The following is a 27152-nucleotide window of genomic DNA, read 5'->3' as shown; positions in this document are numbered from 1 at the left end:
TGTTACATCAGCCAGGTTCTACTTTAGCATGCCAATGCGTCTAGTAAATCTGCCACCACCATCCCAGCAAATGTATATCCTTCACTAGCACTGTTCATATTAAATTCTTCTCTACCTGAAGTAGAAAAATACTTAATAATAGGGCTCAACAAATGCACTGGAGTATTTGTTACTCTGCGTTCATTAGGTAAATGTAAAATTTTAACACATCTGAAAATACTCTAATAGACTTCACTATCACTGAAACTGTTCCTGACCAAAAAAAAAAAAAAAAAAAAAAGAACTTCATAAGGAATTTTTAAAAATTTAAATTTTTAAGAAGAAGTCTATTGAATTTTAAACCTGTTCGGAATGACCACCTCAGAGGCAGGTATTCTGTCAACTTAAGCCAAATAAGCAGTCCTTTCCTTTCCTACAGAAAGAAACCCCAGCACACGGGTAAAAATTGTTCAAATGCAGAGAATGTTTTCAGGAACAATCTTGCACTTCACTGAATCTCCAAATGATTTTATAATTCTCATGTTCTATCAGAGGTATTGCAGATGTATTATTTGCATTAGAAGGCACTAAAAGTGATGCACAATTTACTGGTTTTGCTGATATTTTTTGATTACTCCTCTCTCAGTGTACTAGACACTTGTGCCATGGAACAGCAAATGTTGCCACTTGCCAGTTTTCATTTATTTCTATTGATATGTGCCCCCTCTCCATTTCTGTTAAAGCAGCACAAGCTTTCTTCTTTTGTCTGCAGATGAAAGAAAGCGGAGAAATAAAGAAATTTAACTCTCTTTCCCTAACTCCTGATGGGGTTACTCATGGAATGTTACTTGTTTCCCTTACTATTTCACAAGCGTGCAGAAATAACTTTCTGGTAAGGTCTTAATATTTTGGGCCTAACCTTTTATAAAACAGTTCAAACTAAATGTGAGTAATACACTTTTTTTCTGGATTTTTTTTTTTCCTTTTAAAATAAAACACAATGCTATTTCCAAAAACATGTACTTGGTAACGGAACAAACATTTTGTCTAACGTTCTGTTAAAATAGTTATTCTGAAGCAGACACCTGCTAAGGAGAATTTCACCCCAAACCATTAAGCTCCATCTGAATTAAATAGGGTGTCACACTGGGAAGTGGCAACCATCACGGAACGTGATCCCACAAGTCCATTCCACACCTCGCTCACTGAAGCAGTTTCACCTACAATTTACTAATACATAGATCACATTAAGTTACTGATCTCATCCTTCAGATGTAACTCTTCATCACTTACAAGTTTACTTCAAACTTGCATTTAAGTATTATCTAGTGAAAATCATATTAGCTGGACAGTCTTCTCATTATTTTCAAAAGTGAGCATTCTGACAGGGTATTTCAGAAATTCTTACCATCCTCCGTCCTTGGCTGCTGAGGGAACATGTAATTGGTAAGCACTGTTTTCTGTGTGTCAGGGTCAGCTTCTTTTTGAAGAGGGATAAGTGGTTTAGACTAGGAAGCAAATGAAAGAAGAATATGTTGTGAGAATATATATAAAAAAGTAAATATGATCTACATATCACAGAGCATGCCTGTCCTATTACTTTGAAGACTACTCTGCCTTGTATTAAACTGTTTCTTCTCTGAATAATTTTCACAAAATGAAGTTACTAACATATCTGTCTTTGACTGATGACTGGCTTTGACTGAGAACTGAAACTCAGTAATAGCTTTAAGAGAAAAGCAAACACTGGATATTCAGAAAATAAACCAGTTTCTTGCTAGGACTTATTACTATCCCAAAGCAGGTTATGTGGAATACACACATTATTTGGCCATTTAAAGCTGCAAACAATCATATAAAGAGAAAAAGGTTGTATTGACACCAGATTGAATATCCCTCACCCCTTACAAAAAAGGGCAGGGGATTCTTAAAATTACTATATTAGTAAAGGTGCTTTCATTATACTACATCTGAGGCTAGTGGATTTCTGGCAGCCCTGTACACCTTAATGCCATTCAGGAAATCAGCATAGTACAGAGGGCTTCGATACACTTCAAAAATACAAGCCAGAAGCACATGAGCTGCTGCTTAATAGCTTGAAACTTGGACAGTCAGAGTTCAAAGGTGTGGCAAGAAACCTAGCTCAAAAAAAGGCATGCTAAGTTTCCCCAATGGTATAGCTGTGGAAGAGCTACAAATTCAAGTACTAGCTTATTAAGGATTAACTCTCCTGTGTAAATAAGCCTGAATTAAGAAAAACAAAAACAAAATAAAAACACCCCAGCATCTGTTAAATTGCATTTCCTAACAGCATAGAACTTTGCTAGAAGTATAAAAGTCTCCAAAGACTGGTAGGCTCAGTGTTGCTTATTTCAGGAGAACAGACATAGTAATGTCAAGGAGGTATTGATGTATATACACAGTATCAGGTCTCATTATTTAACAGATGGCTCTGTACTCGTCAATTCCATTAGGAATGAAGTCAACAATCGACTATTTTTAGTTCTAAAAAAGTTCACCTGGTTGTCTGATAGCCACATAGCAGTGAGCTGTTGCAGTTTTGTAAAGGTAAATGGCAAATTCTTCAGTCTGTAAATTACAACAAGAATTTATGTAAGTACATTTATCAATACTGTTAAGAAACAATCCTGCATTAGCCTGTAAAAATGTTTAAAAAGGACATTTACAGATATAGTTAAATTAATAACTATTGACGTTGAAAGGCAACAGCATTTAATTTAGATTCAAAGCTCTACCTGGAATTAAAAAAAAGAAGAAAAAACCCCAAACAAACAAAAAACGGCATTTCTGCCCAAGAAATTTTTTTTAGCAAGCTGCTTAAAAAAAGAGTGATAATGTAACTTGAATTTAACTCAGTTCAATGACTTGAATTCAATTTTGAAGACAATTAACCTGAATTAATTAATCTGAATCCTCAACATTTTATCTTTCAACATACATGCATGCCAGTTAAGAAGAAAGTGCTACACCTGAAAATTTTTTTTTTCCAAGATACATGTGTGGGAAAGGGGCTGCCCCGCATAACAGAAGCTCTGGCATTAATGGATAAGTCAAGCTACAGATGGAGTACAGAGAAGCTGGACTGGCAGAACAGGAGGAATAAATCAGACTTATCTCTCCCAATATATTTCAATTCTACCAATTGGCAATTCCCAAAAGAGAAATGTTTTGTCTGTTTTTAATGACCAGCTCTAATAAAACACAAGTCTCTTTTTGCCCCTTCCCCACCACACTCAAGTGTTTTACACTATACTGTAATACTGTTTTGTGTCCTCCTTATGCAATACAGGAAGCTATTAACTTTTAAGTAAGAATCAAAAGTTTTATGAAAATAACCAAATTAACTCCCCAGAAAAATATATGCTAACAATCGTGAATGTATTGAAGCTGAGCTTCAATGCGTGTGCCATGCGCCACGTCATTAAAATAAATACAGCTTAATACAATGGAACTGCAAGATCCAGAATACAACAGTAATACATTAAATACATGCATCTCAGTCAGCTAGTATGCTGTGCATGAGATAAGGAAAGATACCATAATATATTCATAGCAATACTTCTACATTATTACTGCATTTTTTACAACTTCTACTTGAATAAATGCATTCACAAACCTATTGTCACTCAGATTGATGACTTTTAATTTCTGCATATCACCCATTTCTTCAGGGAGAAATTCAAGCTTATTAGAATGCAGAAACAACACTGTTACATGCTTCCAGTTTCCAATCTGAAAAAAAAACCAAAACAAAAACCCGAAGAATTAATCATCTTAACAACTCTAAATATGCAAATTTTTACTGTTTTAAATCAATTGGTATTACAGCTATTTTCGCCTGTAGAGTATAATTAGATTTATTCTTACATATTAAACCTTCTTTTAGTTTCAATACGTTAGCAACAAATTTCTAATTCCTGCTTAAGAAAATTCAGAATTTCATTATTTGAAAACTTGTATATTTGTATACATCCCCCTTTAAAAACATATGAGAAGAAAATCTACTCAAGAATTATTAACTTATTATCCAAAAGTTGTACAGACTATATATTTTAAAATACATTAAAAAATTCATTTTACAGTTTTGTAATTAAATACATACCTCTGATGGCAGCTGTGTTAAAAAGTTATGATCTGCAGCAAATGTCCTTATATTAGAGAGCTGCCCAATAGAGGAAGGCAATGTTTCAATCTCATTGAAACTACAGTCCAGTTCTTCTACTGATATTAACCTTAAAAAAAAAAAAATTACTCCTCTATACAGGTTAATTCATCCAACATTGAATACTTTAAGTTTAAATGAAATTAATACCACTATTAATTACAAATTATTCATTAATCTCAAATTTAATTAAAAATAAAACTCTGAAACCCAAGGGAATTCAAATCCAAGAAAAATCCTTTACTAATTGCCTAAAATGTGTTTTGGTGGTTTTTTTCTTTGTTGGTTGATTGTGGGTCTTTTGGTGTTGTTGGTTTTGGTTTGGTGGTTTTTTGGGTTTTTTTGGTTTGTTTTTTTTTTAAATCTCCTTTACACTGTCCTCAGAGGAGAGCATCCAGTGAAAACAGGGGGATCAGCAACATCAAACATTTGTGTACTTATTGAAAATGTGACAGCGCAAGGCACTGAAAACATTGAGAATGGGACAGATCATAGCCAAACAGGAGTTGAGTGCAGTTTCTGAACAAGAAAAGAATTTCAAGAGTTAGAGACAGTGAACCTAAAAATCTAGCAGTGAAGTAGTATTTTGTAAATTCTGACAACAAAAAATAACCTGCATTAATTATAATAGGAGAAAAGAAATTGGAACAGCTACCTTTCATTTGTATAGCACTTAATTCTGAACCAATTATTTTTGCCATCATTTGCAAGTTTTAATTTAAATTGCTGAATACCAAATTACACATTAAAAAAAACTGCTGATGAACACGTGAAAATTCTCCTTACAGTAGAAAAGAGATAAATGTGTGTGTTCAGATTCACTCTTTATGAGTTTTTTTGATAGTGGTTCAATCATTTGCAATATTTACCACAGCCACAGCTATGTTACTGCCAAAAACCCATTTCAGGCAGCTGAGTGCCTTTTTAAACATCTTGTTTTCTTTCACATTCAATTTTTCTTTTATAGATTGGTGGCTGCATTAGTAAGTGAGGAACATATGTCTTTTGATATTAAATAATACATAAAGAACATACATGTTGCAAACTAGAAGTAAGATACAAAAACACTTGCTTTCAAATTTATTAAGGCATTAACATGTAGAAGAAATAAAATCAAGTAGGTGTAAAAACATTCAAAATAGGAGCCATTGTTACAGAAAAGTGTGCAGAAAGGCAATTCAACCTTTTATTCAGGTGAAATACCTACCCTCCTATGGAGTCTGGCAAATAAATTAACTGGTTTTCATCAATTTTAAGTGTTGTTACCTTCTTCAGGGAACCTGTATTAAAATGAGCAAGTAAATCAAAAAGGACATTTGAGTTCATTAAGTTTAGTTTTAATTCTAAATTAAGGGGGAAAAAAAAAAACCTATGGACAAGCAACCACATCTTCTGTACACCTGTATTCCCTAGCGTGCCTGTAGTGCTATATACCTAACAAAATAAGCAGACGAGCTTACAGAACTCGTTTGCCAGCTTACCGCGTACCAGCCATGGTGGGGGAGGGGGGTGGGGACAGGACAGGGGGAAGTGGGAGAGAAAAAAAAATTATTATTTTTACCACTCTGTTACAGTCAACAGTTTCTCATCCATTCACAAACTACTGTATAAAGTCACGAATGCTCCAAAACAAATATAAATTTTATTATTCAGCTATGCATTACGGCTTTATCCAAAACTGGCACTTCTAATCAATTGAAACTTAGATCTAAAATGCCATTTGGCTATTTTTAAGTGTTCTGTGTCTAAACTATAAGCTTTTAAGAACACGAATTAACTGAAAATACAAACCAATAGACTCTGGCAGTTGCTGAAGTGAATTACTGGATAACAGTAGGTCTTGTAGGCTTTCACAACCTGAAATACCTTCTTCAACTACTTCAATGTTGTTTTTAGAAACATCCAAGTAGGTCAGTTGTTTCAAAGTGCCTATGAACTAAAACCAAGAGAAAATAACGTGTTCTAGAAAGTGCAAGTTCAAACCAAAAAATCCAGCAGATTTGACAACAGTCTCTCAAGTGTAATGCCAGAGGAAAAGAGAAAACCTATTCATAATGCTGGAACACAATTTCATGCAAAATATCCAAGCTTTATAATGACATAATTTGTGCAGATATGCACAGTTGATGTTTTTCAACATACACAGACACACCACATTAATTCTGCAGGTCTCTAAGTCAGTCTGCTGCAAATTCAATGGTTTGATCAGTGACTGTGAATCAAGTAACTGAAGCTTTAGACCAGACTTCTGACAGAGACAGATAACATAAGGACATCATTAGGCTCCAGTAAAGTCTTTTAATGCTTATTTTTGCATTTTGTATAAAACCGCATCCTACTTTAGCTAAAAACAACAAAAATGAATCCCCAATAGTACTAAACTGAAGAAACAAGCCATAATATAAGCTTGTATTACCTTTCCACATGAACCAAGAATAAGCTTGAAGATTTGTGCATGCTACTCTACTAAAATCTTCACAGGGAAGATGCAGTCACTTTCACAAACACAGTTTTACTTTTAATGTAAAGTAGAAATGATTAATACATCCACTCAACTCTTCAAGGAAGAATTAGCTGAAGTGAGGAAAGACAATTGAGAAGACTATTGATCAGGCAAGAAAGCCTTGCGTCAGAAGACAGCTAGTGATTTTAAGTCTGAAAACAGACCAGCTGCTTCCCAAATTTCAAGTACTCATGCACTAGTTTTACTACAGCATAAGCACAGGTTCACAAGTACTGCAATAACAGGTCAGCCTGGACCTCATGTAATTCTGAGAGATGTCAGGAACTCGGACAAAGTCAAGAGAACATTTTCTCAGGAACTGCCTATGCTCCCTGTATACACGGCACCTGAACAGGCATTGCTTGCTTTATAGCTGTGACCAGTAAAAACACACACAAGATATTTATCCTCTAAATTCCTGCTTGCTGTCTAACACAAAATAATCCCTTTCTGGAAGGACCAGTCAACACTAAATTTGATCCAGGATTCGATCTAGGATTTTCACCCCTTTTCTGAATCGGAACATAACTTTTAGATGAGAGGTATGTAAGTATCAATGAAAGAAAAGCTGTGTACCCAGCTCTCATGATCAATGACAATTTCTAAGTGGACTAGTTAAGCATTTAAGTGGCATTTAGCCTTTTGGCTTTAAGTAACATTAAAATTACACAGCAACTTTAACATATAAGATTGCTGACAAGGCAAAGACCACTGTAAATTAAAATACCGTATGTTTAAAACAGTCAAAGAACTTACCCCTGGAATAAGTGTTAGTCTATTACCATCCATCCAAAATTCCTTTAACCCACTCAGTTGTTCAAGTACTTCAGGCTGTAAAGGGAAGCCGTTTTTTAAAAACTTCATTCAAAAAATAGTGAAAGGCAAAAACAACTCCAGTGATTCATCTATTCCATCTTTAAGTAACATCTTATTATAGCTGTTATATACACTTTTTTCACTGGGTCATCAAAGAAAACCCAGATAATTCACTTTCTGAACTGTCAACATATACTAGATAAACAAAAATGTTTTAAGAACTTGATCACTGCACTAAATAATCCTTACAGAAAGTGTGGGTCTTTTTTTACAGAAAGTATTTTTTTTTTAACTGGAGCACACAATAAATTAATGTTATGTGTATAATTTGCTCGTTCATGGAGGAGGTCTAAAAACCCTTAAATTCCATCAACTCAGAAGACCTGTTTTTCAAAAAGCACAATGATTTTGTGACTTTGGGGAAAAGGGAAACAAATTTTAATTTTCTAGCAACAAAGGGTGCATCTGCATGATAGAAGCAAGCCACTCCATCCATAAAGAGAAGTGTAGGATTGTGCTCCCATTACAACTTGTTGTTGGAAGTATCTTATGTATCAGGGAAAGACCACTTCTTGGTAAACATCCATGTTGCATATGCTTTCCTATTTAAACTTCCCTCCCAAGAAAGTAACACAAAACAGGTGCTACTGCACCTTACAATTACAACCAAGTTCAGTTAAATGCAGAATTCATTTTTGTTATACTGTAAATATACAAAGTTCCTGCATAAATTGCGGTCCTGACTCCCAATAATTCATTTTCTAAAAGAAAATCTTAACTGAAGACTACCTTTCAGGCAGATCTTTATCCAAAAAGCGGTTTCAAATCTTTTTGTGCTTTTACCAAAAGATCTTAATGAAGTAAGTTACCAGTAGTTTACTCTTGTAGCTAAAAGGCTGGGAGAGATAAACCAGAACCAATCAGCCAAAAATATACCCAAACAGGTAATTTTGCAGCCTATACTTAGCTCCTTGCTGTTATGGCTTAACATGGGCCTGGGTACATTAGTTGAAGGCTCCCACAAGAATATCTACCCCATAATGAGAATATGGCAGTAATGGTAATGGCTAGAAGTGTAATAATACTAATGAACAATTCCTTAAATGCACTTCCCTATCTGCCAAACCATAAAACTAGCCAAGTGTTCAGCTCTGTGCTCTGCATGTGGCACACAAAGGCTTGACTTCATTACACGGCAGGTCAGTATGTTCCACTATACTTCTATTTCAGTTTCTTTATCCAGGAAATTAATTGTAGAAGCAGAGAGATGTTAAGTGATTGTAATACAAGATGTAGCTGTCTGTGAGACTATGAACAGGAAACAAGTCGATCCATGCTGAAGGAAAAATCTGAGCACCTCGACTGTAAATACTGTTTTGAACAATATTCGAACTTAAAATTATTAGTTTCCCTTGGATCTAAATAGTTTGTAGAGAGTAACAAGAAGCAGATTATGCAGAGATTATGCAGAACTTGCAACATTAAAGACACGATAACCAGTGTTTAGAATTTATTATAAGCCAAACGATTATAACTCAAACAAGTATTACCATTAATTTTTTACAAATACAGTAACCACACTATACCACAGAGTGTTATTTTCAAAGTGAGGAAAAACACATTCATATTCATCAGAATATGCACATAATTTTTATAACAGGCTCCATAAAGTAATATAAGGTATACATAATATTTGCTCAGTAGCAGAACTCTTAAGTTGATGTTTACATTTTCATATTGATAAAATGGATTAAAGGATAAAGAGATTTATAAAAGATACAAAGCTCTGTTTCTAAGGCAAAACTCACCACTTCTGTGAATTCATTACTTCCTAAGTCCAGTCTTTCCAGCTGAGTCAGTCTGGACATGGTTCTGTACAGGAAGGGGATTAATAAGGAATCAGATTTAAGAAAACATCAGTTACATCCAATTTTCCTGTATTCATACAAATGTATTATTTTAATCAGTATTAACTAATGATACTGTTCTGTATCCAGACTGATATCTAAATAAGGTCAAATTTTCACACACTGTTCAACCAGGCACATATTAATGATTGTGCCAACTGCTGACTATCACACAAAGAATACACTGCAACTCATCTACAGATTAGCTAACAAAAACTTTACCAAAAAAACCCCAACCCCAAAAACACTTTACAAAAACTAAAGACCACCAGAGTAATCTTTATGATAAAGAGTAATTCAGTGAAGTTACTCTTCTTTTGAGCGCTTCAGCTTTTCACCTACAGTCACAGTAAGTCTCAGCAGCCAAGGCTGGTTAACTACACGTTTTCCTCTGCCTAATGATCAGCTAAACCAGCAAAGATCGCTGTTGAATCACAGTAACCAACAGCACCTTTCTCCCTCTCCAGGCTGCTGACGAAGTTGCTTCCATATGATATGGTCTGGAATCCTAATTCTTTCTCTAGTCCTACAACAAATCAGATTACTAAATTGGATTTTGTGACACATAAATACTCTTTAAGCTAATTTATGGCAAAGATTAAATCAATTACTGAAATAAAGTAAAATCCAGTATTTCAAGCTCTGTTTTAGCAAAAATTTGGCTCCATTTAAGTTTACTTTGGGGACCCCACAGAGATTATCTACCACTGCACATGATGGGCTACATAATCGGTACTCCAGTCAACTACAGTACTACCTAGAAATATTTACAAAGGGCCTGTGAATCCCTCATATGACATTATTCTCTGTATTTATTTAATAATAGATTTCCATAGAACAATTAATAATATCTAAAACTTTCAAATACAAACTATGTATACACACTAAAATTCTGGGAAAACAAAATATAATAGCTTCTAAATGGTAGAGTCTTTTATATTATCAGAATATATGTATGAACACTAACACCTTTAAAAAACAACTGCATGAGCACAAGATGCTCTATGCAGCTATTCAAAGCTTCAGTTGTTCTTCAAGTACACCAAGTATTACAGTTGTTCTGATTATGCAGTTCAAAAATTACATTCTATTGAAAAATGTCTTATTTATTGAAAGTAAGTTAATGTGGTTATTAATATTATTCATGAAATACTCTCCAAAAAGGATTACACTCAACATTTGTCTATAGATTTGATTTTCACTACATTATAGTAATTATGCTGGGGACAAACTAGGAATTTAGCATAAGTAGGTAAGGACATGATCAAGACAAAAGCAGAAGCCATTTTTTGCACTGCACACGTGGTATACGCAGGCTTTAGGGGAAAGGCTTTAACTCACATTCCCACTGTCTCAAAGAAGAAAAAGAAAAAAATACATGAAAAGGCTACTTCCAGAAGAATCTGAGAATCGTTTTCCCTCATTTGTTGAGGCTAATGAACAGGAGGATTATCAGTAAACCAACTGCTAAGATTAATTTTCCAATTCTAACAAATTATCTAAATCCCTCTGAAATACTGTGTAAGCTGAATTTCTCAAAGCTTTATGAGACCATGCTAATACCAATTTTAGTGCCATATGTTGCCAACAAGTTTGCCCCAATGCATCTAGCAGAAGCACACTAAAGACTCACTTAATGGATCTAGCATAACCTTCTGCAGCTTTCCAAAACTTCATGGGCAACACCATGTTGTACTTTTACTGATGGCTTTAATTTAAAAAGGTTTTAGATTTCTTCTGTTTCCAAGCTATGTTAGCTAGACTGTGGGCTTCTAGAGAGAGCAAGCAGTCCAAAACTCCACTAAACTTCAGCCTCAAAAAGTAGATTAAGGGAGATCACAGCTATGTGGGATTGAATTTGATACATTAGTTTCACTAAATGATTATTTGAAAAAAAAAAAAAGGCTTATTTTAACATTTTTATAATCCTTTCATTTCAACAGTGCCTAATTTTTATTTGAACTGAATTTTCAGCTTAGAAATAACTACAGATTTTAAAAGTGAAGGAAAAAAACCCAGGTAATACCAGAAATATGAATTAATTTTGATGAGGCTGAATTGAAACAAAGCTGGACAGACTTTTTTTGCTGTGGCTTGAGATGAATGGAATTTTTTCTTTCAGTTCAACATGAACTCTTCTCTTCTTATTTTAATGGTTTGGTGAAAATACACAGTCACACACACACACACACACACAAATCTATCTCCCAGACCAACACACTCCAAGGTCTGAGTGACTTTTTTTTCCTTCCTCCTGTACATCATTCAACTCTGAGGCCAAACTGTTTACACAGCTCACACCAGATTCACAGAATCCAAGCAATAAAGCTCCTCTCCTCCCCGCTGCCAAATTACACTAGATACACAAATTCCACTCCAGTCCAACCCAAGATCTAGGTGCTCCCTTCCCATCCTGCCACTGCTACATCCTTAATGGCTCTAAGGCAACCCAAAGTTGCCATTCTTGCCTTAATCTTCAGTCTTACTAAAAATAAAATAAAATAACAATACTGTTAGAGTTTTTCATCAAGGGTCCTGGTCTTACCACTTGGAACCAGAGCAAATACCTGCAAATCTCTCTCAAGTATCTGCAAAATTAATGTTATGTAACACTGACAGTATAACAAAGTAACTTCACTGATCTGGGCCCTTTTTTTTCCTTGTCAAAACATCTGTAAGCTGTCGAACACATCCAATCAACTGTAAAACATACACAAATGTGTTTGCAAGACCAGGGCCTCAGTTATTTTCCTCCCCTTCCCCACTGCCTGCCTAATCTATAGCCCTTTCAGCTATTCAATGACTAATACCTCTTTGCTCTTCTGTACTGTTTGTAGAGCGACTATGCCTTCAGACAAAATGCAAACAAAGCTTCCAATAATGTTAAAATAACAGGAAAATTCAATGCTAAAGGAAGAGGAACACAGGACTGGAAACAAAAATCTACTAGATCACCAAGCTATACCTTTTTCTGTCTTTGCTATGGCGCTACACAACCTGTTCCATAAACTGAAAAATCTGTTTCATAATTCATATTATTGAACTTGCTGTCAAATCAATCCAACACTAAGGGATCAAGTAGTCTAAATTAGGCCTCAGATTCTGATGTTGTAAATAGTCAGCTTCCCTAAGGTTAATGCTACAGCTTACTTCAGATAGCATACAATTCAAGAGGTGTATGAGAGAGCAAGATTGCGCTCTGAATCATCGTGATTACACTCTCAAATAACTTGCTTCTTTCTAAAAAGTGTACTGTTTTTATTGACAATTAGGCAACAGACAGAAACTTAAAAAAAAAACAAAACCAAAAAACCTTTTTTTTGTTTCCATTGGACCATTTTCCCAACTTTCAGCTACCTATCAGATAAATGCCTCTAAAACAGCCTCTGTGTATTTTTGCTTTCCTTTCAGTAGAAATATTTTCACTGAGCTGGTTTGCATTACCATACTACCAGTTTTGCAGTCTCTGACTACGGATAAGTTCCAAGCAAAATGATGCATTTGGCACAAAGCAAGGTTGATTTAGTGTGTTGGCATTAATTACCCATTTTGATTAGCAGTCTTTCAAGTGCGTCACGCTTTAGTGTTACAAATTATGTGCATGTTTAACTCTGCAAGAGGGCTAACTGATTTTGTAGAAATTTATCTGAATACATTTCTCATCACAAATACAAAAGAATTCACTGGAATTATGAAAATATTGAAAAGGTAAGAGTGACAGGGAAACAAGAAAAGGTAGTTGTATTCTATAGCAAAAGTATTAGCATGTACTGCTACTTCTTATTAGCTTCAAAAAAACCCCATTGGATTTTTGACACTGTTTAAAGCTGTATAGTATGTTCCTTTCAAAACAGATACTCCGGTTTGGAAAACTGTGGAAGTTCAAATTTCACATCAGCTTCTGTTCTAATGTAATCATTAAAGCCAGGCCACGGACGCCTTTGTTGACCAGGTCAACTGCTGCACAGTTGTATTATCCTAAAAGGCAGATTCACCTCTTAAATACTATAGACACCACAATGAATATTTCTCCCCCGTGTATATCATACATAAACAATGTATATTACCAGTGCCTCACTGTAGCAAAAGGTATATTAATGTGTTTAAAAAAAAAGAAAAAAAAAGAGTAGTCTTAATAGCTTTAATCTCCCTTAACTGAACAACAGGAGTACCAGAACAGAATAATAAAGGTGGCAGCTCAGCATGTACTGTAGATCATTATGGAGGTGCTGCAGAGGACATCTTTATGACAGCTGCTGTTTAGTTTTCCAGCAAAGATGAAACCCTGAAAACACTGAAGTCAACAAAAAAATTCCCAGCAACTTCAACAGAAGTTGTGTTTGGCTTAAATACAGTACAGCATTTGTTTAAATGTCTCTTATCACTACAAGAGAACTCTGTAAACTACTCTTTTTAAAATATCGCATGTAATTTATGTTATTAGTGTTAATTATGACAATTAAGGTCAGAGTAATTTTATAAACAAAATCTGTATTAGCTGTAAGTTTTAATTGTAGCTACTTTTTCCTCAGTCAAGAGTAACTTAATTTACAGAGCTACTACCCCAAATTACATGTCCTCTAATTTTTTTCTACTGAAAACTACTGATAGCAGAAAGAGCAAAGGAGAATAGAAAGTATTTATATGACAAGGCTTCACATTTGGAAGATTTAAATTCACACTTCCTGATGCCATACATTTCATTCCAGATATGAGTTCTGGCATCTTTATACAACAGACACCAGTGTACAGCATCCAGGCACACAAAAAGGGAATTTGAACAGGACATACCCCTTGGTCATGTCTTAGGCATATAATTAGCTACAGTCACTAAGAAAATTGGCTGTTGTACTTGAAAGGCTGGCAATTCACACTTCAGCCTGCTGCACACAAGTCTCCGCTAGCATATGAGCTGGACAGAGTGAATATTCAACTGTTAGCTCCTCCTCTTCTCCACCAAAACATCTGACATCCACCAAAACCAGTACGTCTCTTTACCAGATTCTGTCGCCAGAGGAGGACCCCTTTTACAGTACACCACAACATATTCAGGACTCTACAGCTGGTTATTCACACCCCACCTTTGGGATCTCTATTTCTTTCTTCACCAACCTTTCATACCTCTGCTAACCCACTTAGACCTCCAGGGTCCAAGTCAGAAAATTCAGAGCACTGCTCTAGCTCACAGAAACAGCACGAACTGCAACACCATTACCCTGGGCTTGTTTGATGAAATGAGTGAGAATTGCAAGGCTGGGTTTAGAAAGATGCTAGATTTTAAGAGAGAGGTACAACTGGATTTACTGTTAAAACAAATGCTGTAAGAATTTCCAGAACTATTTTACTATTACATAAAACAGGTCTGAGGAACACGGTGCCATTACGTTAAACAAGCCTGTTGCACTGTAGAAAAGCTATGGCTTAACAGAATCCATGCAACACAGTAACAAGTTGTTACTTACCTCAGCCCTGAAGTATGTGAAATTAAAAGAAAGCATTCAAGTCATGGGAATCACATTGCCTCAGTCACTCTGAGCAAGCACCTCAAACTCCACATTTGATTTAGAGCTAATGATCTTAACTACCAATGCCTAAGTCTCAGACACTCAGCCATCAGGAACCACACCCAGACAGGCTTCTGGGTAGCCGTACAATACTGCGTGCAAGAAGCATCAGACATCTCAGAATGATCATCCCGAGGTGCCCACATGCTGACTTAAAAGCTCAACAGGTGGATCAGACATCCACAGAGCTGGACAGGGACAGAAAAAATAAAAATAAAAAAATCTCTGAATAGGCAAATCGCTAAATAGGCAGACCAGTCACTCTGAAGGGAGATAAAATTTCAGCAGTAGGAAGGGAAAGTTCCTTGTGAGAACTTAGTCCAGTTACTTAGCTATACATCTTAAGCTGTGATATACTTCTCAATATGCACTACATTATTAGTATAACTACAGACAAAATGCTCCAAAGTCGCTTAAATAAATGTCATCCATACTTACTTTGGCAATATTTTTAACTGGTTTTCTCTAAGTTCCAGTATCTGCAGTTTTGTTAATCTGTAACAGAAAGGCATAATAAATTATCACAATATACTCTATTCCATGACAAAAGCAATTTCTGAGCTTATTTATATTGCTGAATTTAAAAAAAAAAATCTACAAATTTGAAATATTCTTTCTGTAAGAATACAAATACGTTTTCTGCAAAAATCTGCATGCTATCTTAAATTCACTTACTCATAGGGGTTTGCTTTGGTAAAGCAGCAAACAAACTAGATCTTGCCTGCTCTTCTGCACCTGTTTGAACATATTTGTTTTCTTTCATCCCAAAGATTTTAAAGCACTTCATTGGATTCATTAGGGTACATGTTATCATCATATACGGAAGTACACAGGAAGTTACAGAAGAAAGGTAGGATCAGTCCACACAAGTTAATATGCTGAATTTCTAATACTGGCAACGTATCAAACCATTTCATAAAGAAAGCCTCATCAGAGGAACACCTGTGGTCTTCCACATGGTAAAAACAACCTTTAAATTCATCTTGGATTTCCTTCCACATTCTCTGTCTAGTCAGCTTCTTAATCCATTTTGATATTTCTGTTAGGCAGTTTGACCTTTCTTTCAGGAAATCCTTGGTTGCAAGATAAATAACCTCTAAATCCCCAAATTAACTGCTTGGCCAAGATAAGGTCAAAGCAGTCTTGACATTCAAGCAAGGTACCGCCCCCAGTGGAATTTTCTGCATCAGGACAGCAGTGACAAGACTATCTCTTTGTTAAATGAAATGCAGAAACTGAGTTTGGTTCAAATACAGACAGGATTGTAAAGACAAGAGTTCTACATATGACCCACTAACAGCCCTCATACAACACAAAATAGGGCATTAAGCTCCCTGACTCAAAAAGGAGTTTAGTGAACAGACCAGAGTTTCCTGAAGGTGCTTAACTGAGTATGCTGTAAGGACAAAAACCTTGATTTTGATTAAGTAGTAAGAACTATACTTAAAGTAAAAATAGAAAGCTGAAAACAGTATTTATTTTTCCTCTAGACATTTGCTCACTTCTGGATGAATTTGAAAGCAGCAATATGCTGTGCCTACAAATAACCTAAGAATAGAACAGTCACCTTGAAACAGAGCAGAGGTCAAGCAGTACTTGCCATCTGGTTAGCAACTGCTGGAGGGGAACCTCCTCCCCCCAACTTCTCAAAGAAAAACCAACACTCTAACCGTGCTGAAAGAATACCCTAATAAAAATCCAGTTCATGGTAATATCACTGCTGTCAATCTAGGACATAACTGGAAAGGGCTTCCTAGCCTTTTTACCCTACCTGCATCCTAAGTTACCAATCTGTGACAAAACAGACTTGTTTGTTTAAGCATGCTCAGATTTGAATGGTCGTTTTGGGCTTGGACTTCGGAACCCGAGACCAACCAAACACTGCATTAGGCACCAGCTGGGGTTTTGCTTTGATGACAGGGAAAATTGAGACACAGTTTGCAGTTTTTCTTCACAGCACATGTATGCAGTCAAATTTCTCAGTTGAATGCAGTAGAAGCAAACCGCCATTCATATGCTAAACTATATATATATAGGTATATACACACATATACATGCACACCCACACATTGCTGACTTTAGCCAGAACTGACTGTACTACACTTCTAATAGGCTAATTCTGTGAACTTGAAGACTGCTTTTGGTGATAGAATGGTTCATAACTTTGTGACTTTGTTTCACGTTCTACTCTTTCTTCAGCTAACCCTAAGAAATTGGATACACAAACATTGAATTTCTTATGTGTAGAGCTACACAGAGGCTACCAGGGAAACATTTTCAACCTCTCCTGGCTGGGAGATACAGGCTGTGTCTAAATTAGTAATTTTCTTGCAGTAACTAATGAGAAATACTGGACTGAAGCAGTTGTCACTTCTTCCGTTATGACTAGAAGGGTTAATTCAAGTTTAATGTAATAATACACATCAAATACTCAGCCTAGCTGCTCTTTAAATTGCTGGTATAAAGACCCATGCTATGCATCTGAACTGCTATAATGGAACTGAAAAACTGGGGTTTAATGTGGAAAAAGAAATACAGGCAGAGAACTAGTGCACTTATACTAAAGGAAAAACAGAAGTCATAGTGGCAGAATGTAAATTTCCTATGCCATTCTGTCACAAAGATTTATCATACGGAAATAGTTCATTTCTCAACTTGAAAAACCCATAACCACAGAAATATTTACACATCACAAACACAAAGGTGTAACAAAGCATTATTGAACTTTAAGTATACCTGATGTAAGGGTCTCAACAAAATTATTGTTGCAGTATTGTTATTTAATGTAGCCAACTTAGCCTGCTTTTAAAATGTAGCTAAACTTTTAAATAAAAACTCTCTACATGAACATATTGCCAGGATAAGATCAAGATTCTTCCTAAATCTGATTTCTTTAACTATACAATCTGTAGAAAGTGTAAAAAAAAATATATAGCAGGTATACTTAGAAACTTGCTGTTCAACAGCAGTCATTCTCTGGAAAGTTAAAAAATATTTCATACAGAGATGTTCTTTATTTTTCACCTCCTTTGCAGTTTGCTAATGCAGATTTTTTTTTTTAAATTGTAAGTAAAATATAAAGGCAAGAGGACTGAAATATATGTATCCTATAGCAGGTTGCATTTGCAAAAGTTTCAGCAAAATTACATATATGTAACTAAATTAAGTCCCCAATTTGATTATCACTGTACATTTATGTAAAAAATTATCCCCAAGTAGATACTACTAAAAATATCTACTACTGCAAATACTACTGGCAAATTGTTGAGAAAGAAGATTAAAAGCAAATTCATTGCAATGGCAAAAAACCTCTGGAAGCAATACCCCATTATAGACAACACTCAGAGTTTTTAGAATGACACTGAAGATAAACTCCTTGCTGATCTTAAACACCCATCAGTAACTAATGTTTCCCTTTTAAAGCTCTGTCTCAAAATTAGCATGCAGTGAGCTTCGAGTTTAGAATGCTCTGCTTATATATTTGTATATTTAAATGTAAATATACATGATGTATTTAGATACAACAGATATGCTTTTCTTGGGTAAGCATAAGCAATTCTAGATTTCTGTGCACTGGCATAAAGGCTAACTCTGGGATCCATGCCAATATTAATGCATTCAAATTAGAATTTCAGAGTGGAGGAAAATAAAAAACATATAATCACCTCAATGTTCCAAAGGAACTGGCACATTTTAATCGGAAGTCTGGTGATTTTTAGTAAGTCTAACATGCTGGACTGGTACAACACCACTGAAGACAGCAAGTATGTAACACTCATAAAGAAGGGGAAAAAAGATTGGATAATCCTGACCTTAATAGTATGCAAAGCTTTAGCACAAATTTTGAAAGTGAGAATACAGCATGGAGGTAAATGTAATAATATGCTGCATAGATATACTAAAAGTAGTTTGCATTACACGAAGCTTTCTTCCTTAAGCATCAGGCTGAATGTTACTGACAGAGGTGCTCAAAGACCCATTTTGGGACTATCCTGTTCAGTATTTTTTAACTGCAATCTTAAAAGGATAGGAAAAATGTTTAAGTTGGCTGATCAAGAAAAATCAAGAAGGGACAAGATGCCACAGCACCAAGTCAAGTACTCATGATTTCCCTGTAGAGTCATCAGCCATTTCTAAGTGAGCTGTCCAGTGCATTAGTCGGTCATACACTAGGCAGCTGCAAAAAGGGCTAGGGGAACTTTAGAGCATAACCACAGACGTTTCCAAGAGAAACAAGAAGATAGTCATGACACTGTACAAGCCATGAAAATATCTCAATTTGAATTCTAAATATAGCTATATATGTCATCAATCTCTGTCAAAAAGAGGAAGATGAATTCAAACTGAAACTTGTTCCAAGATACATTAATATAACCAGGCACAAACGAAAACCTGCCATACCAGTGGGAAACAGAACTTTGTTTAGTCTAACAAACTAAAAGAGGGATATGAGAACACTATAAAAACAGCAGGTGAGTGAATAGGGGACAACACTCATGAGAGATGACAGCACTTAAACTGTGAAACAAATGAATATGAACAGTCAGAGAGAAACTAGTGTGGGAAACCAAGTTTCTAACCTGAACTGCTGGAACAGAGACCCTGACACATGGAGCATAAAAACCTTCCTAGATTTAATATGGCATTGGCTTAGTTTTTAAGAGGCATTATTGCCTATAGTTGCCAGTAAGAGCAGACAACAGAACTCAGTTACTTCATGCGTTCCCATGTAATGAAAAGTAATAGCTATATGGCCATATACAAAACAATTAATGCACCAAATTGGAAGAAGCTGAAGGCCTGTCCCTTATGGGAATTACAAACAATGCTCTAAATATCCCCAAAGGTTCTACCAGAGCTTTTTTGTTTGTTTTTTAAAATAGTATTCCCATATTCTGAAGACAAGTTAAAAAACTGTTTGCATTAGCAAGTCTTTATACCTAGTTGTAAAGTTGTGGGATGGCAGAGCAGCCTGTTCACTTACAGAACAAATGATCAATGTCAAAAGGGTCTGAACCGTACTTTGAAATGACATTTTACCAATTACTTGTTTTCCAATTTATTTGATCTAAACTTTATCTTCCTATAGAGTAGTATTTATTCTGTGCAATACCATTATAATCAGGTAAACTTATACGAATACTTCGAATTCATTTAAAAAGAGCTGATGAGAAAAGTCTTAATTTCAGCTTCATTCTCCTACCTACAAGCTAGGATGCTGCAAGTCACTATTTATATTTTAAAAACAAGGCTGAATTCCTCATAGCTATTAAGAGAAACACATTGGAGGCTTTCAAGTTGCCTTCAGTAACTGATTTATTCTTAAGCTGTTAGTAGTTAATGACTTCACCATTTCCCTAACCATTAAGCATTATAGAAGTGGACAGTGATGAAGAAAAAATTATGAGGCTTTTTTAAACAATGTGTAAGATTAACTACTTATAAGACGAACTGTGTCAACCTGATGTCTTCAAATTCATCTGTAGTGCCTGTTTTTTACTTAGAAAGTCTTGCCATTTGGTTAGACTATTAAAAAACAGACCAGAAAAAATGTATAGGCAATCATTAAAGTGCCAACAAGTAAAGACTATGCATCTTCCAGATATTTCTTCTTTAACCTTAATAAGAGTTTTTGAAACACAAACTCTGTGTACTAGAAACAAGCATGGTGATGATGCTTCTGCATCATAAGCAGTTTTTTTTGTTAGCTGAGCGTGTAACAGATCTGGTGCTTTTAATCATTCATCAGGGAGTGACTAATAACTGGACAGAGAGGAATAAACCAACAAGAATGATGACAGATGAATAATAAACTCATGGTCACTAATGGACTGCACCTGTGCTCATCTTTCATTGTACATCTCCTGATCTGCCAAACTTCTGCAGCACCCTATTTGGGGACTTTTCTAATCTCTTCTGAACCATGCTGACCCAACTATAACCATATGGCCTAAGGCAATTGCTTTCACACAGCAATACGCCTGGTTAACTAATAGCTGTATTTCCTGAATGAGAGGCTTGGTGGACGTGGTATGGGACAGGAGAGTGATAATCTAGGAAAAAAGAGCATAAAGTAAGATAGAAGACAGGGGAAAAAAGCAGAAATGGCTAAACCACCATAATAAGGAGATCGGGATGAACTATGCTCATCTAGGAGTCTTCCTTTTAACAATATTACCCTTTCACTTTTGCTCTGAAGATTTAATCCATTTTAAAGAAGGAGGGGTTTAGTATTTCTCTTGTATTTAAGCTATTACACGGAACAATTTTGCTTAGTCAGCACACTGTAAATATGCGAAGTCTTTCAGAAAGATTCCTGACAACAAGGCATTTGAGAATTACAGAGGAGCATGAAAGAATCTGTGCATCCAGGAGAGGACAAGTGGGATTACAGATGTCATTATTTGCTTCACTCCAATTGCTAAAAGATAAACAACCCGTATTTCAGAACTACTAGTCTCCCACACTTGCCAGACTTGTGTTGTAGAAGAAGCAAGTATGCACATGAGTTTCATTTCTTGGCTTTTCATAAGCATTCTGTCTGTCCTTCAAAAGCCCAGTTAAAAAATGGTGATAAACATTCAGGTTTTCTTTCTTTATTTTTTTAACTAATATGTGGCATAAATTGATTTGTAATGTATACTTCTTCCCCTCTTCCAGTTCACACTTTGCTTGAGAAGCAGCAGAAACTGCTCTGCATAAATTTAAAACTAAATGTAGATACTAAGTTTCAAATGCAACTTACCTGCCAAAATTGGCTGGCAAAAACTCAAGAAAAGCATCATTCAGGTACAGCTGCGTTAGGTTTAACAGTTGGGAAAATCCATCTGGAAGCCTATATAAAAATAAAATAATGTAGTGCCTTTGTTTCAATTATATTCAGGGCATTAAGTCATATTTTCTTAAACAACAGTATAGCATTGAAGTCCTACATATTGATAACTTGAAAATCAAGGTGGTACCAAAATTTCTACAAAATTGCACTAGATACTTGCTCTCTGTAAGATTAGCGTCAAAATTATTTTTAAGTACTGAGGACAATACCTACAGGCAATAAGAACTACAAACAACAAATGTAGTCTTGCTATGTATTTGTGATCTCCTGACACCTAATGTGGAGGAGACATTCATTAGAGACAATAAGATAAATTAAAACCTACGCAACACCTTTTTTTCCCTAGAAGAGTTACGTTGCGCAAAGTTTGTATCTCTGGCAGTGCTACTTCTGGCAAATTAATTTTGTCACTACAGAAGCTGACTGGGAAATCTACTTATATAAGCTAAGTCTGAAAAACAGTGGTACAGGCTGTAGGGTAGAATTAATTATTGTTATTAAGAATGAAATCTCTTGGCATATTTCTCTACGTTCACAGAGAAGTGATGGACTTAAAGCTGAGAAAGCAACACGGTTTAATGCAGGATTGCCCTCATAACCTATTAACTTGGGCAAAATACTTTAATGACATAGCTATACTGTATCACAGTCAGGTTAATGAAGATACTTCTCAGGTAACTCTGCCCCTTGCCTCCAAGGGTTGGCGCATGTCTGGGGCAAGTTAAAAGACTCAGCAGTGTTTGCACAAAATATAAAACACAAAAAAAATTACAAACTTACTTTGAAATTGGATTTACGCTGGCCTCAACAATTGTCAAGACTTTACAGTTTTTTATATTTTCTGGAAACTCCTGTATGCCTGCAAGATACAGGAAGAGGTAGGGAAACAGTCTTCAATTATTAGACTCCATCACAGGCATAAAAACGATGCACATAAAACCACTAGCCATAAAAACTTTAATTCATTTAGCAACCAGTGAACTGGTTCTCTGATTTTTTTCATTTTAGATAGTTTTCATTAAAGAAATACTCCTATTCAATATCAGTTCTTTTACTATTCTATTCCTAAAGCATTTCGTAGTGCAGCTTAGCAGGCAGCTCACCAAGCAGCATTATAGAGACACAGTATACTATCAATTCCCGCTGCTCATTACCAAATATTAAAGTACTTGTACTTTGTAACGTACTTAAGATCAGGCCCTCAGTCCCAATATTTTATTTTTTTAAAGGCATTCATACACACAAAAGAACAAAGTTTCCAACAGGATCTGTTTGTCAAATGCATGGCTTGTATGACATCCAGGTGAAATGGTAAGGCTTCAAATCTTAAAGTATGTTTACAGCATTCACGGTTCTGAATAGGTATCCCAAACGTGACATATGCTTGCTGTTAGCTTCAGATTATTTGTAGAGAAGGACAAAAACACTGCAGACACACTTATGTCTGAAAATTAAAACAAAAAGGAATCTCCTCTTTTTCCAAGGTTATCTCCAGAAACACCAGAGTGAATTTGCAACCCTCACATCTGCCAATTTGTACTTGTGAGAAACTGACAGAACAAGCCTTGAAAACAGAAGATAGGTATCCACCATGTCAGTAGGAAATCACTACTGAATCACTCTACTGCCCAAGACTTCCCCGTCAATTTTTACTATACCAGAAAACCAAATAAAACTATGGTTATCACAACTGCAGTTGCTTTTGCAATGTATCACTACATTATTCTTATACGTGGGGACATGTGTTTTTATTTTAAATAAACTTGTCCTAAGTATAACCACCATTCATACTGCAATCCTTCCACTTGGATTAAGAATACACTATTTTTTCAAGAAAAATCCACACGCTAGTAAAATAAAGTTAAAACCAACTGTTTTTTCAGGTGACAGAAATCTTGGCTCTGTGTCTTTCAATTAATGCATGTAATTGTGTCTGCTTCTAGAGTGCTTTATCAGGTGTGTGGAGAGGGCAGCCTGAACCCAGGGAATAAGACCACTAAGAAGAAACTGTACTCTGTGGATGCTCACTTTTAGGCTAGTGAAAGTGTGAAATTTCATGCTGCTCCAAGCAACATTAACTCTCTTACAATCCAGCTGCAGAGAGGAAGACAAGGGCAGTGTGTCTTGTCGCTCAGATTGGCAGGTGGTACTTGGTTATGCCTCTCTCCATGTATCTGTTCTGAGAATACTGAAGCAGAAAAAACATGGTGAAGCATGAACTGCTAAGTAATGTTTTTACCTACATAAGAAATTACACAATTTCTGATGCGAACATGGAGTTTGGTTCTTTGTTTGTGCAGTAGCAAGATTGACCTGGTATATTAGGACTTAAGAGATGGCAATACCACCTGACATGAAAAGTAGTCACAAAACACATACTTTTACACCGAGTCAATTGGTGATGTTAAGTGGCAAAGTCACCATGCTGACTTTTTCATAAATTCAACTTAAGTAGAAACACCATTTCTGTCAAAGTAGACTTTTAGGTCCTTCTTGGCAGGAACTCGTTTGTCATACTAAATGGTTGAAACTATTAGTTTTGACTTATACCAGGTGCTGTACTTTTATTGAGAGATGAAAGGCAGGAAAAGCACACTAAGCCACACAGTTAATCCAGGTGTTTAAATACCTGAAAGTATCACAGATCCTCTTGGGAAATAGCTTGTTGAACTTGAGAACAGTAAAATATAGAAGCAGAGGGGAGCAGGAGGAATTGAACCATCAACTGCAATATAGACCAAGATTTCTGACACTTCTGGTTTACTACCACGCATGTTCATGTATATGCACACATGTGTAAATAAAAATGTAGCTTTATATATATGGCTTCAGCCATGGGAAGTTTACTGGGGCTGTGAGTGGAGTTGAAGCAGAAGATGACAACCAGGGATATGGATTCAATTCACTTGATCACTCTCACACTTCAAAATCAAAACTAAAAAGGTAATAGTTATAATGAAATGAAGCTTCATTGCTGGAAATCAGCAGTGATATTTTCAAGTCCAAAGATAGGTTTAAATAAAGATTAGAAAAATACCATAGAAAGACTAGAAAGGTACCTTACCCAGTGCTGTCATATAATCTTTGTATTAAGAGAAACACATTTCCAAGAAATTTAAATATACATGATCTGAATTCTAGTTGTAGCAAGAAGCCTCTTTCACCGAACAAGAATATCCAAATATACAGATGAAAGGCTTCTAACATGATAATGCATCCCAAGCCATGGCAGACGAACAAAAATCTAGCACATAAGAGACTTGTACAGATGAAGTTATGGATGATTTGTTTGAAGTGGTCTTCTATTGTCTAAAAAGTACATCAAGACCTCTTTATTGCTGATAATATAACTTTACCTTCTTAAAGTAAGTGTCTACATTAACCAGAGTAAACCACTGCTAAGCTCTTCCTTGGAGACAGAGTTATATTTCAGACTCACTCTGTGCCATTAGTTTTGCTATTTGAATCATATTGACAGATTCTCTAAGCTTAGTATGACCATCTTTCAGAAAAACTACTGGCCTTGTCTTGGTCTTTGGATGAAAGATTGCTCTGGTTCAACACGTTAAACCCCATGTTTTTAATATTAGTTTCCACTGCCTGTGTCAAGAATTCATTGAAGCACAGAAGACTTACATCTGTGATAACAACCTAGAAAACAAAACACACAGCACATCTGCTAGAGAGGAGAATGTCAATGTAAACTTAGTTTCAAAATAACAGCCAAATAAAATATTAGCTATCCAAATACAGACATCTTAAATCAGCATGCTTTTGTACATGATCAGAAGACTCTACAGCAGTCTCCTGTTTGATTATGCCTTGGGCAAGAGACAGCAACAGTTTTAACAACAAATTAACAATGGGAAATCAACTAATAAGAGAAAGCTAACCATGAAGAAGCCCATGAATCTAATTTTGCTTCTTCTTAGAGCCAGGATTGGTACAATACACACCATCTTTACCAACCTCACTCAAGACTTCAGTGTGGATAAATGGCAGCCATCATTCAAAAGAGCAGCAAACTGGGAATGACAGCATGAAATATACCTAACTTTTGTAGTACACATTCAGAAGACAGTAAAAAATTAGGAGACTGCTCCTCTCTACCATGTGATAAGAAGTTGCATTTGCTAACTGGCTGCTATACAACAACCTTCAGACATTCACTTTTCCTCAGCTGTATTCCTCCTGCATGCTAGAAACATGCAGTTACTGTTGGATTAGTATTCCTTCAGTCTTCCCACCAAGAAAGCAAATTCAAAAAAGCAAGTAAGAAAGAAGAGTAAGAAAGAAGGCAGAGAGACTCTGGAAAAAGATATGAGAGAAGGACAAAGGGCTGTAAAGAGCACGTTACAAGAGGATCTCTTCCTTGTTTCTCTGCTTTCCATCTATCCTTAGTGTCCTGGATCTTATTCCCTGTTAAGGAAGCTCAGCAAACCTCAAGAGTCTTTGTGACCACATCTTTCCGCACTCCTTTTGTAACACTGTGCTAATTAATCCATTTGATATCCAACCCTACCCTGCATAAGCACCTGATCAAATGAGCACTGCAAATTAAGATCCACCTTCCTTTCTAAATCCTGTTTTTCTCTGGGGTTTTTTAGTGCTTCCTTTATACACTGATACTCAAGGATTATAGAAGAGAGTGCAATATATTACTTCGGGGTTATCTAGCCTGTTGTAGACCTATCCCACTTTCCTTGAAAAACATCATATGGGCAGGTTCTTCATCCTGCTGTTTCCTGTTTTACATGACAACAACAACGTCACTGATTTACACATTTACTGTTTTCCAAAAAAATACAAACCATCACACCTGCGGACTACGACCATTTGCCAAGCACAACAGGAGAAAATGCGATTTGCTGGTAATCGTTAATTCTATCCAGCAAATCCAAATTGAATTGAGACCAAAGTTGTTTTTGTAGTGTAGTTTCCCACAGAAGTGAGATTTATGTAATAGCTTCTAGTATTTACTTGTCTGTTCCTTCCTGTTTTCCCAAATTTCAGGCACTTTTAAACTCACTGGCCAATTTCTACCAAAACCAACACTTTTAAAAAAAAAGGTGGGGGGGGGGGGGGGGGGGGGTGCAGCAGGCAGGCAACAGACAGGAATGGAGGATTGTTAAGGAAAATTTGGTGGTAAGATAAAAAAGAGGAATCTAAAACTCTTGTCTGGAGTAAGCCAATAGCAGAAAGCATTCAACATTCAGAACTCGCTTGCCAAAAACTCACCAGCTAACCAGCCTAACCTAGAAAGTGGTGTTTAATCATGATCCCAGACCAGCTGAGGCACATGCCCAAAGGGCATACCAAAAAGGTCATACAGGGATTTTGGGTCAATGGCCACAAATCTGAAGGT

At 35.9% G+C, this 27152-nt stretch overlaps 1 protein-coding gene across 10 annotated transcripts in view; it reads right to left on the bottom strand.

Moving 5' to 3' along the window:
- ERBIN (erbb2 interacting protein) overlaps nucleotides 1–27152 on the bottom strand; it is a 127538-nt gene that overhangs the window by 27763 nt on the left and 72623 nt on the right. For all 10 annotated transcript variants that reach the window (XM_069776272.1, XM_069776277.1, XM_069776275.1 and 7 more), the window contains 11 exons: nucleotides 22568–22646; nucleotides 21698–21787; nucleotides 15391–15447; nucleotides 9290–9353; nucleotides 7422–7496; nucleotides 5954–6098; nucleotides 5370–5442; nucleotides 4103–4232; nucleotides 3617–3732; nucleotides 2499–2568; nucleotides 1388–1487 (listed from right to left, as the gene is read on the bottom strand). In XM_069776272.1, coding sequence (XP_069632373.1) covers nucleotides 1388–1487; nucleotides 2499–2568; nucleotides 3617–3732; nucleotides 4103–4232; nucleotides 5370–5442; nucleotides 5954–6098; nucleotides 7422–7496; nucleotides 9290–9353; nucleotides 15391–15447; nucleotides 21698–21787; nucleotides 22568–22646 — 999 coding nt within the window. The remainder of the gene's footprint in view (nucleotides 1–1387; nucleotides 1488–2498; nucleotides 2569–3616; nucleotides 3733–4102; nucleotides 4233–5369; nucleotides 5443–5953; nucleotides 6099–7421; nucleotides 7497–9289; nucleotides 9354–15390; nucleotides 15448–21697; nucleotides 21788–22567; nucleotides 22647–27152) is intronic.

Source organism: Haliaeetus albicilla, chromosome Z (assembly GCF_947461875.1).
Source record: "Haliaeetus albicilla chromosome Z, bHalAlb1.1, whole genome shotgun sequence".
Lineage (NCBI taxonomy): Eukaryota > Metazoa > Chordata > Aves > Accipitriformes > Accipitridae > Haliaeetus > Haliaeetus albicilla.
Note: the sequence above shows the minus strand (reverse complement) of the source record. Positions and strands in the feature narration are given on the sequence as shown.